Source organism: Nerophis lumbriciformis, linkage group LG23, assembly GCF_033978685.3.
Source record: "Nerophis lumbriciformis linkage group LG23, RoL_Nlum_v2.1, whole genome shotgun sequence".
Taxonomy (NCBI): domain Eukaryota; kingdom Metazoa; phylum Chordata; class Actinopteri; order Syngnathiformes; family Syngnathidae; genus Nerophis; species Nerophis lumbriciformis.
The window spans coordinates 6,492,501-6,505,333 of NC_084570.2; the positions used below are offsets into that span (position 1 = coordinate 6,492,501).

Sequence of the window (12,833 nt, forward strand, 5' to 3'; positions counted from 1 at the left end):
GACTAGTGCAACTCCATAGGCAGGGGACAAAATATACGGGAAAAATCAATGATGATTGGTTGGTTTACGTATAAGAAAATCCATGATTGGTTGGTTGGTTTACTATGATGAGTCACGATTGGTTAAGATTAGGGAAAAACATTACGGACAGACCAATCAGAGGTAAGACAGAGGGGGTCATCAAACCAGGAAAATAAATCACAACAGACACGCACATTTGGGATGTGCGTGTCTGTTGAAGTAGAAGAGGGAATATTCAAGCAGGCGATTTAGATATTAAAAAAACTAGTGGAAGATGGCAGAGGGATTCTCTTCCTATTTTTCTAATCGCGATGTAGACGACGTCCAGGAAACCCACAATGCGTCTACTTGGCCACATTCGGACAAATGTATGCGTCTGGATAAAACAATGCCCAAACATTCATTTGAGTTGTTTACCATGTAAGCCCAAATCAAAACTGCTCTCGACATGGAAGACGTGGAATATACATTTAAGAACACACATGATTGTGGCAGACGTGATGACTTTTGCTACAGTATATAGCCTGTCTAAATGCTAAATTTCATTGTCATTTGGTGTTTTACAACAAGACAGTAGCTGACATTTTGTTAATTACTTCTACTGTTTATATTTTGACATTCAATAGTTGAATGATTTTACAACAAACATAACTGCAATATATTTATTTCATGCTACAAATCACAAAGGGCTATTCAGATAAAATAAGTTATCTAATACAATAAACATTGTTTTACTCTTTAAGATTTTTGTAGTTTTTTTGTGTGTCAATATGACAAATGTGAAGGTTTTAGCCACAATCCAACCTGTATGAATGCTGAAATTCATTTAGCGTCGGGGGGCTGAACCCCCTCCAGGACCCTGGCTACTAGGCTTTTTAAGTTTCAAAAGTTGGCAGATATGTATGTTTGTTTTCAATTGTTTACTTTTCATTTTGGATGTCACAAAGAAACGTATTATATTCCACCAGGAACACTCCCACGTAAACTGGTGGATGTATTATGGGTCTTCAGCATCCATTTCCATCCATTTTCTACCGCTTATTCCCTTCAGGGTCGCGGGGGGCGCTGGAGCCTATCTCAGCTACAATCGGGCGGAAGGCGGGGTACACCCTGGACAAGTCGCCACCTCATCACAGGGCCAACACAGATAGACAGACAACATTCACACTCACATTCACACACTAGGGCCAATTTAGTGTTGCCAATCAACCTATCCCAAGGTGCATGTCTTTGGAGGTGGGAGGAAGCCGGAGTACCCGGAGGGAACCCACGCAGTCACGGGGAGAACATGCAAACTCCACACAGAAAGATCCCGAGCCTGGGATTGAACCCCAGACTACTCAGCACCTTCATATTGTGAGGCAGATGCACTAACCCCTCTTCCACCGTGCTGCCCATCATGTGTAAGTATTATTCAGCTGTGATTTTAACGTGCAATTTTGATTCCCATTTTTCTCTAATGCATGCTGTTAAACATTTATTAGACATGAGCTTCTCATATAACCCAAATGTAATTTTAATCTCCTTTCCTTTGTATGTATTCATTATTATTTGTCCCACCCCATTCTTTTCGCTGGAAGGTTCTGTCCTGATCTCTTTCATATTGTAATATCTAAATTGTAGGTATTTGACAAATTCCAGTTTATCCAAATTGTATTTTTCTCTTAAATTTTAGAAACTCTCCATTTGCCCCTTCTTTATCAACACACACCAAGCTGTAATACACCTGCTTAGTCACCTCTTATCCATTATCATATGTGGCTCGTTTGAATTCATTATTGTATGCTACCCACTGTAATGATTTAGATAAATCTTGTAGCTTACACTTTTTTGCTACTTTTAACCGTATCTCCAGTGTGAACTGTTTTATTTGATCTATTTGTTTTTTCCTTTTATAAGTATATTTAATTAACTTCAGTAGATTAATCCAATGTTCACGGGCTAGAGCACATATGTGACGTTAGTATCACCTAGTGATCAACTACGGTGATTCTCAAACACTAGTGGTATGCCGGTTTTATTTGGTGGTAAGCCAAAGAATCACATAATTAAATATTCAAACAGTGGTACTGTTCAAACTGTGTGTAATGTTACAGCGGACAAAAATTATAAATTTTCTTGTTATTTGAAATCTTTGCCTTGTTTCTAATGAATACTTATGCCGACAATGCTACTGTATTTTAATGTTGGTCATTATGGAAAAAGTTTGACAACCACTGCACTACTACATATCATCTGTCTATTTCTCTTTTTAAAAAAATACCGTGGACCTGACTGATAGTGGACTATGGGCAAAATCTAACGGATACAATTTGACGATGAAAATTGTTAGTCGAAGACCGTAAGCAAATGAAGAATAGTGAACAACAGGCTGAATAAGTGTACGTTATATGAGGCATAAATAACCAACTGAGAACGTGCCTGGTATGTTAACGTAACATATTATGGTAAGAGTCATTCAAATAACTATAACATATAGAACATGCTATACGTTTACCAAACAATCTGTCACTCCTAATCGCTAAATCCCATGAAATCTTATACTTCTAGTCTTGTGTGAATGAGCTTAATAATATTATTTGATATTTTACGGTAATGTGTTCATAATTTCACACACAAGTCGCTCCTGAGTATAAGTCGCACCCCCGGCCAAACTATGAAAAAAAACTGCGACTTATAGTCCGAAAAATACGGTAATCATTCTAGTCAATTACAGCAGTCTCAGCTTTTTGTTATGCATTAAACCAGTCCTTCTCAAATAGTGGGGTAGGCCCCCTGGGGGGACGGGAACACGTGTGACCTCGGGGAACATGCTTTTTTTTTTTGGCCGTACCAGAATATGATGAATCGCATGTAGCACTTGACTTCACTGTAACCACGGTGGGAGACTAAGAAAGACCGGTGTGTTGTTTCCTTAAATGTTATAAGCTAACAATGTTAAGTAGAGGTATAGTTATAACAATTTTATAAACAAATAATACTATTTATAGTCACAGTGGAGAGTGTGTGCGGGGGGGCGCAAATATTTTCTTCTTCCTAGTGGGTCGCGTAACAGAAAATATTTGAGAAGCACTGCATTAAACAAACTAAAAAGCTAAGAATTTTTCCGATTATCTTCCACAAAGTGCTCACATATCCATCTTTCTGGCCACCCCTGGCCTCGGCATGAAAGATCACTTGCACATCTGAACTTTCCCCAATGGCTCAGCTTATGTCTACTTGTGTGTTTTTCTTTGGGCCCTGTCACTCCATCCATCTCTGCGGCTGCCCTACGGCCTGATGGCTGTTCTGCTCACTGTCAGCAAGTTCAGGCCTCTCGGGTCGAGGCCTCTCGCATGCGAGCTGTGGGAACCGCAATGCACACTCGCAGCTAAGAGCGTGGTTGGATGCTGGGCACGTCTCGTGTCCATAAAAGGAAGCATCGAAACAAAAGTAAATGGAGAATGTTTTGAGCGAGGAATGTTTTTGACGTCGATTTAGAGCGGCTCATATTTTGTTTTGAGGCACATAAAAAAATGTCGCAGTCTTTACATAATTATGCAGCAGAGTAATATCGTTTTAGTGTCCTGAAATGTACCTGCAGGTGTTGGGGTTGAACCTCTTGCCCTGCCTCAGACATGACTGGGGACTCTCCCTGCACTGACACAGGCAGGTGTCCGGGTTAAGGGGTTGATTCCCTGGACACTGGGCAGCGCACACGCAGCCACACAGCTCCTCGTCCCACCGCTGGCCGTTGGGGCACCACTTCCCATCAACTTGGCCTTCGCACTGACATTCACCTGCAGGAGAACACATTAGCAAACACATTTCTACACTTCATAACTGCATAACTGCTTACATGTGTTGTGGTCAAGTTTCCAGCCCGAACCGCAGCTGGCCTCAGTGAGCCCGTTTCGACAGATGCACTCGCAGCTGGACTCCTTCAGAACCCTGTTGGGGCCACATAGAGCCAGCAGCCCAGAGTCCAGAGCCTCTGGAAGCCACAGAGAGAAGAGAAGAACCAATGGTTAGTTGCAAAATCCAGACCTTGTTAAGTAAATAGAACTGAGCTGAATAGAATGCGTCTGCTTAGGAGTCATCTTCCCCTAATGCAAGGGTGACATTTTTTAAATGTTTGACTTGAATGCACGTCATTTATTTGCAGTATAGTATTAACGTGCACATCTGAAGCAATTCTGCAGTAATATTGCAAATAACAAGCTGCTTGTGTACACTAATAGATAATGGAGAAACATCCATAAACATAATTCGCTGTATTTAATTTTCCTATAACCTGGTATGCAAACAAGCTTTGTGACATTTGTGCTGATCTCTTTTTTGTTACCAGTAAATTTGCATGATTAATCTGCATTTTTACATAATTAATGCAATTATTTTTTGTAATTATGATTGGATGTTAACTTAATCAGCCCTTCTTTAAATATAACACATTGTTTTTGTGACAATGCCACATGTCAGCTGTTGGCGTGATCCCAGGGTGCAGAGTACAGGCAAAGTGCAAGGAGGAGGTCCCTTTATTAGGTACCAGGCAGAATAAAAGTAACTCAAGTCTAGCAGGAACTCCAAAAGCAACTATCACACTATGGCATACACTAGAACAGAGGTGTCAAACTTGTTTCATTGCAGTTGTGGCTGCTTATAACAGTGAACAAATATTAATACACTTAATTGGCCATCGTGTGTGAATGTTTGTCCTGCGATGTGGTGTCGACTAGCTCAGGGTGTATACTACCTTGCGCCTGAGTGCAGCTGGTATAGGCTCCAGCCCCCGCGAACTCGAGAGGGATAAGCGGTAGAAGATGGATGGATAAATGTACAACAAATCCCTTCATAACACTGTTACACAATTTCCTAAGCATTTGATTATATGTAGTTTTGCGGGGGGGAAAACTGGCAGCTCACTCACCAGGAATTTACCGTAAAATGTACAGTGGTTTTAACAGTACATTACTGTGAAATGAAAACTGGTGCCACGTTTTTCTTTCACAGTAAAATTCTGGCGTCTGAGCTGCCAGTTTTTTCCTTGTTTTTACTGTGTGTTATTGTAAATGGAAAAACTTTTTTTTTTTACGGTAAAATTCCAGACTGAGCTGCCAGTTTTTAATTGCAACTACTGATTTTTTCCCCCAGTTTTTGTAAAAAACTATATAATAGTCAAATCTTGACAAAAAAAGGGATTTGTGTAATATGTGTGTTGCATTATTATAAATTACTAAAGTAGAAAAGATATGCAACTGCATAGAGTACAAACCCCGTTTCCATATGAGTTGGGAAATTGTGTTAGATGTAAATAAAAACGGAATACAATGATTTGCAAATCCTTTTCAACCCATATTCATTTGAATATGCTACAAAGACAACATATTTGATGTTCAAACTGATAAACATTTTTTTTTTTGGCAAATAATCATTAACTTTAGAATTTGATGCCAGCAACATGTGACAAAGAAGTTGGGAAAGGTGGCAATAAATACTGATAAAGTTGAGAAATGCTCATCAAACACTTATTTGGAACATCCCACAGGTGAACAGGCAAACTGGGAACAGGTGGGTGCCATGATTGGGTATAAAAGTAGATTCCATGAAATGCTCAGTCATTCACAAACAAGGATGGGGCGAGGGTCACCACTTTGTCAACAAATGCGGGAGCAAATTGTTGAACAGTTTAAGAAAAACCTTTTTCAACCAGCTATTACAAGGAATTTAGGGATTTCACCATTTACGCTCTGTAATATCAAAGAGTTCAGAGAATCTGGAGAAATCACTGCACGTAAGCAGCTAAGCAAGTGACCTTCGATCCCTCAGGCTATACTGCATCAACAAGCGACATCAGTGTGTAAAGGATATCACCACATGGGCTCAGGAACACTTCAGAAACCCACTGTCAGTAACTACAGTTGGTCGCTACATCTGTAAGTGCAAGTTAAAACTCTCCTATGCAAGGCGAAAACCGTTTATCAACAACACCCAGAAACGCCGTCGGCTTCGCTGGGCCTGAGCTCATCTAAGATGGACTGATACAAAGTGGAAAAGTGTTCTGTGGTCTGACGAGTCCACATTTCAAATTGTTTTTGTAAACTGTGTAAGCCTTGTCCTCCGGAACAAAGAGGAAAAGAACCATCCGGATTGTTGTAGGCGCAAAGTTAAAAAGCCAGCATCTGTGATGGTATGGGTGTGTATTAGTGCCCAAGACATGGGTAACTTACACATCTGTGAAAGCGCCATTAATGCTGAAAGGTACATACAGGTTTTGGAGCAACACATGTTGCCATCCAAGCAACGTTACCATGGACGCCCCTGCTTATTTCAGCAAGACAATGCCAAGCCACGTGTTACATCAACATGGCTTCATAGTAAAAGAGTGCGGGTACTAGACTGGCCTGCCTGTAGTCCAGACCTGTCTCCCATTGAAAATGTGTGGCGCATTATGAAGCCTAAAATACCACAACGGAGACCCCCGGATTGTTGAACAACTTAAGCTGTACATCAAGCAAGAATGGGAAAGAATTCCACCTGAGAAGCTTCAAAAATGTGTCTCCTCAGTTCCCAAACATTTACTGAGTGTTGTTAAAAGGAAAGGCCATATAACACAGTGGTGAACATGCCCTTTCCCAACTACTTTGTTACGAGTTGCAGCGATGAAATTCTAAGTTAATTATTATTTGAAAAAAAAAAAAAAAAGTTTATGAGTTTGAACATCAAATATGTTGTCTTTGTAGTGCATTCAACTGAATATGGGTTGAAAGGGTTTTGCAAATCATTGTATTCCATTTATATTTACATCTAACACAATTTCCCAACTCATATGGAAACGGGGTTTGTACATGCATTTGTATCCGTCTAAAAGGAAAGAATAAATAGTTTGTTTACTTTATTGACACATTTATTTTCAGGCTTTCGCGGGCCGTATAAAATAATGTGGCTCTTCAGTTTAACACCTGTGATTTATAACATTTGGACACCCTCGCAGTAATGTGTATGTAACTTGTAATTGCGGCATTTTTGCGGACATCAAAATGTCTCACCCGTCTCCTTCTCAGAGTAGTTAATGGCATCTGTGGAGACGCACATGCAGTTCACAGGATCCCACAGGAACCCTGGAACACAGGGGACGGTGGGAGGGGAACACCTGGACAAACACACACACAGAATAAGCGCGCACACAAGACTGACAAGTGTGACGTGTGTTTTGAGTCTCACTAACAGGTGATCTGTTGCAGCTCGTCTAATGATGGAGTGAAGCGGCCGCTTTGGGACGCACTCGCACGCCGTGTGGTTGACAAAGGTCACCATGACAACGGAGCGCTCCATCCTGGGTGGCGACAGCTCCATCAGCTGGCAGGACGCAAAGGAGGTAAGAGTTGATGATGATGCTGGCGTGTGTGCAACCGTGGTGATATTTACCGTCTTGTTGACAAGCGTGTGACTCGTGTTGGCGCAGTAAACGGCTTCGTTGGTGCAGCATCCCCCGCAGCGATGCAGCGCCACACAGCGGGGGAGGTAGAACTGACTGGTGGATTCTGGGTATTCTTTGGTGACCTCAATGCACACCTCCCTCGGCTGGCATGAGGTGCGCTGGATCTCCTCTAGGATGACTGATTGCGTGCGATTGTGTTAGTGAGTGGCTGCTTTTAGAAGCGTGAACATGGTGGTGTTTACCTCCAAGAGTGCCGTCCACCTTATAAAGAGCATCTTCTCTTAGCTGCACCCATCGATTGTCACGGCTAGGATGCACGGCCAGGCTTGCTGAGGATGTGGGGAAAGAGGAGGAAGTGCCAGGCCACGACTTTTTCCTCAGGCACTGTTGAAGCAGATTATATTCTGGATAAAGAAGCTGGAGTAGCTGATCCACACTCGTCACACTCTGTAGACTTGTCGGGTCATCTGACATCACTGGAGCCTGCAGGACAGGAAGGAAAAATGCCATCTTATTTAACCCATTAGAACAATTTAAATAAGGGGTGTTCTTTTTCTATTGGAAAATCAAAGGATATACAGTGGAACCTCAATTTATGAAGTTAATTGGTTTTTGAAAAGGGCTCCTAAACCGAAAAGTTTGTATAGTGAAGCAAATTTCTCCATAAGAAACAATGTAAATATGAATAATGGGTTCCAGCCTCGACAAAAGTCCATATTTTAGTGAAGGTTTGTACACTTTAAACACAATATACATTGATATTAAGTACTGTATAGCAAACAAACATAACAAGGGTGATAGATGAACTTTCTCTTTATTAATAAGCCAAAACAACAACAAGCTGCTGTCATTTGTATGCGCTGCTCTGCCAACACCCGCAAATACAAAAAGTCACTTTGGTGCCCTCACAAACGATCAGAAATGACACACATCCTAAACTTTAAGAACCATATCGCTACAATAATAAAAGTAAAATCCACTTCTATAAGATAGGCAATGAGCAGCTGACGAACAGAGGGAGAAAGGGGAGGTACCGTGTGTGTGTGTCTGTGTGTGTCTGTGTGTGTGTGTGTGTGTGTGTGTGTGTGTGTGTGCGTGCTAAACTAGACAAGTGCCTGCTCCTCTGCTGAAAAATAAGTCTGCTCTGACATCTTTTTCCAGAGAAGTCTGGTCTTATCAGGATTAAATCTTCCTGTGGTACAAAGCCTGCTTTGTAAATTCTTCCATACTTCTGAGCGCCATAAATGTATTTCTCGCAAACAGTCTTTTTTTTTTTTTTTTAACTCCACAGCGATTCCACCCTTTATTCCACACTAGTCTGTTGTCTTTTAGGGACTAATATTAAGTTAGAAAAATGGACAAAACTTGTCAAAAGGTGAAAAAAACACGGAAAACGTGACAGTCTTGTAACTATTTCAGGCAGTGTTGCCTGAAGTACAGTAATTATCATTTTTGTATGATCGTTTCACCCTCTATGTGAACAGTAATTATTTCACCGCATTAATTCATAGCTATTAGAAAACACAAAAAGTTGTTTCCAAATGTCCTGATAGTTTATTCAAAGTTAACTCTGTATTATAGACTATGCTACACACTGTCCGTGGTAATATTTTACTGTAGCAGAAGGTTTTGAGCAATGTCTAATCATTTTCCTCAAAATACAATAATATTAAGCTTCTAAGCTTGTTAAGGATCCTGTGTCATTTCCCATCTGGCAACACTGATACCAAGCTACAGCTGCTCTAAAATGGTAGCCTGTCAAGTAAGCTATCTAATTTCCAAAAGCTTGCCATGTTCACACAAACAGACATAATTTGATGTCACAATTTTGCGTTTTCATTTCCAAAGTACAATAAAAACAACACTGGCTTGCTGGCTTTAAATACATTACGAGGACATACTGTATGTTTAAACGTAAATATACAATCATCATTGCACATGTCTATGCTTTGTATGTGATTTTTGGTGTCGTTCCTGTATATTTTGATCATTTTCATGGTCAAAATCGCGGAAATTCCGTGTTTCCTGATGAAAATAACAAGGCAGACAAGAAGTGAGGCAGACACAGGTGGTGCCTCCACGGTTACACACAAAAGGGACGGCGTGGCGCAGTGGAAGAATGGCCGTGCGCGACCCGAGGGTCCCTGGTTCAATCCCCACCTAGTACCAACCTCGTCATGTCCGTTGTGTCCTGAGCAAGACACTTCACCCTTGCTCCTGATGGGTGCTGGTTAGCGCCTTGCATGGCAGCTCCCTCCATCAGTGTGTGAATGTGTGTGTGAATGGGTAAATGTGGAAGTAGTGTCAAAGCGCTTTGAGTACCTTGAAGGTAGAAAAGCGCTATACAAGTACAACCCATTTATCATTTATTTAAAGTGTATTGAGCGTGCGAGGGGGCGCGTGCTTGTTGCCACGGGGTAAAGGCAGGCCATGAGGCAGCAAGTACCTCTGCCTCACAGTAGGGGGCGATATATTGTGAACTTGCACTCCAAAAGTTCATGAACTGCCAACACCGGTTAACATATATATATATATATATATATATATATATATATATATATATATATATATATGTGTATGTATATATGTACATATACATACACACAGCCCGGCCCCTGGCCAAATTGTTTTAACCCAGGGGTCTCCCAAACCTGGTCTAGTGTCTGCTCTGCAGTGCTGTGTTAATTGTGTGCTAAGTGTGTTGAAATGTTTTATTCTAGCATCATACTGTGTGTTTTTGTGATTTTGAGCCGGTGCCATTGCATCATACTGTATGTTTGTAAATCTGACGAGTGGGTCAGTGCCTCCCCAACCTCAAACCTCACTGCACGTCACTGGTGGACAGATACAATTTTGAAACTACTGTACACTTGTGTGGATTAAGATCATTTTAACACCGCAGAGGCAATGCTATCTGTGCTCGTGTGGACATTAACCTAATTAAAGCCGTTCAACTGGCGGCCCGGGCACCATACTTTGGAGACAAACATTTTTACAACAAATTCCTAAAAACACAGGAGTGCTTCTGTTGTTTGGAGGAACTTGGACCACTATAAACACATTGGCAAATACTTGCGCTCACATTTTAAACTTTGGAAGCAATCATAGAACACTGCAGTCCAAACTTTTGATTTATAGAACTGAGGCGTTCCTCAAGGCACCGCTGTAAGTCTTCTCCTTTTTGGCAGTGACATGTTTTCATAATGTGATGTATGTAACTATGGTGTTGCTGTAGCTTGCTTACTTCAGATCCAGTCAGTAGTCATTCGTTCATCTTTTTTAGTCGTAATAATGGTGTTCCCCAGGGTTCCATTTTAGGTCCTCTCTTTTTCATTATTTGTGCTTATTTAACTGCAAGTTCAGTTAAAAAAAAAACTTGAGGACGCACATTTTTGCAGTAGATTCTGAAAAACACGAGTGCTGTCACAGAGAGGATCTTTGACTAGCTTTTTTTAACAGAAGGTTCCTAAAAACGGCAGAGCGCTCCTGTAACTCCTAACTAAATAAATGGACCAAAAATAAAATGTCTACTTTAAAGGATGCTGGTTTTCCAAAACATTGAAAGAATAAGAGAAGACAAGTGTCAGTAGCTTTCTGGAAAATAATTTGACCCTGTAATTTGGATCCAAATACTACAATGGAACTGTTCTTACTACCGAATTTTTCAGATTATAAGTCGCACAGGCCAAAAATGCATAATAAAGAAGGAAAAAAACATATACAAGTCGCACTGGAGTATAAGTCGCATTTTTGGGGGAAATTTATTTGATAAAACCCAACACCAAGAATAGACATTTGAAAGGCAATTTAAAATAAATAAAGAATAGTGAACAACAGGCTGAATAAGTGTACGTTATATGAGGCATAAATAACAAACTGAGAACGTGCCTGGTATGTTAACGTAACATATTATGGTAAGAGTCATTCAAATAACTATAACATATAGAACATGCTATACGTTTACCAAACAATTTGTCACTCCTAATCGCTAAATCCGATGAAATCTTCTTCCTCGGTGTCGCTTCTAAATAATATTATTTTGATATTTTACGGTAATGTGTTAATAATTTCACACATAAATCGCTCCAGAGTATAAATCGCACCCCCGGCCAAACTATGAAAAAAACTGCGATTTATAATCCGAAAAATACGGTACATCTATTGAATTAACTCAAATAAAACAAGCTACTATATTCCTTAAAATTGCTATAAAGCTTGATGTGATGTAATTGATACAGCAAAAATGCTAATAAGCCACTCAATAAACCTCACTTTTCTAATGACTTCTTCTGTTTTTATGTACATTTGTGCTACTAAGCACAAAAATGTGGGTTACTACGAAATAAGGACCACATTTACCACAACATCCCAATCTAACCATGTTTTACCCTCTGCCATTTCTCTTTAAACAGAAATTGGCATGGGTTCTTACAAGTTAAAGTTGTGACACCACCTGCTAACGTCAGCAGGAGTTACGAAATTCCGATGACGAGAGCCAAATTGTTATCAACTTCACGCCCTATGAAATGGAATTCTCTTGAAATCCACAACTGGCAGTGTTTCAGAATATATTGCGGATGGCTACTGTGAGTATGTTCACACATCGTGTTTTGTTCAAGCGTTCCTTAATCCCTCCTCCATACCACATTTGACTTATTAATGGTGCTAGCTAGTTACACATTCTAACATAGAATGATAACATAATGGAGTTGTTCATAATGGCTGCAGGTGATGTAGGTTGTCCTACTCAGAAACAGGCACTCCTCTTTTCTATATCCATCTTTTTTTCATTGAACTTATATGGCTCAAAAGTGTGAATCTCTTTCTCTCGTTCTGGCATGAGGTCATCGCTAAGGGACCGTTAGGTCATGATAGACCAATGACCGGGCCAGTGCTGTGGGGTGTGTCCACTTTCAGCAGCATGGGGCCGGTTTCATTGCCTCTAAACTGCAGCAATAAGCAATGACTTCACAGTTCATCTGCTGTTATGGACAGTACTATTCTACTACTACATGGTAACATTTTGTAGACGAGGGCTGTCCATTATTTTTGGCCCACAGTTTTTTTGTATTCCGTAAATAGAAATAATTCATGAGCTATATTACTGGTGGTCCTTGATTTATGACGCTCCATTTTTACAACGTTTCATGGTTACAAATGTGCTCCCATTAATTCATTTAAAACGTTTGGTCCGTAAATCAGGAACGAGTTTACAGCGCGTGCGGCGGAACAATAAACTACAGTATGTGTTGTACGAACAACTACACTGAGGAAGATTATCATTGCTTATCAGTTCACTTTTTGACTACATTATGTCTCCCAAGGGTATAGAATCGTATTTTTCGGACTATAAGTCGCAGTTTTTTTCATAGTTTGGCCGGAGGTGCGACTTATA

The 12,833-nt window shown here is 40.5% G+C and overlaps 1 protein-coding gene and 1 long non-coding RNA gene across 4 annotated transcripts in view; one reads left to right on the forward strand and one right to left on the reverse strand.

The window, feature by feature from the left end:
• Positions 1-12,833, reverse strand: part of LOC133622478 (vascular endothelial growth factor C-like) — a 43,088-nt gene that overhangs the window by 5,780 nt on the left and 24,475 nt on the right. For both annotated transcript variants that reach the window (XM_061985263.1, XM_061985264.1), the window contains 6 exons: positions 7,681-7,921; positions 7,426-7,616; positions 7,226-7,356; positions 7,047-7,150; positions 3,860-3,994; positions 3,599-3,800 (listed from right to left, as the gene is read on the reverse strand). In XM_061985263.1, the coding sequence (XP_061841247.1) occupies positions 3,599-3,800; positions 3,860-3,994; positions 7,047-7,150; positions 7,226-7,356; positions 7,426-7,616; positions 7,681-7,921 (1,004 nt within the window). The remainder of the gene's footprint in view (positions 1-3,598; positions 3,801-3,859; positions 3,995-7,046; positions 7,151-7,225; positions 7,357-7,425; positions 7,617-7,680; positions 7,922-12,833) is intronic.
• Positions 7,241-12,833, forward strand: part of LOC133622480 (uncharacterized) — a 28,464-nt gene continuing 22,871 nt past the window's right edge. For both annotated transcript variants that reach the window (XR_012051121.1, XR_009817781.1), the window contains exon 1: positions 7,241-7,375. This is a non-coding gene — a long non-coding RNA (uncharacterized lncRNA). The remainder of the gene's footprint in view (positions 7,376-12,833) is intronic.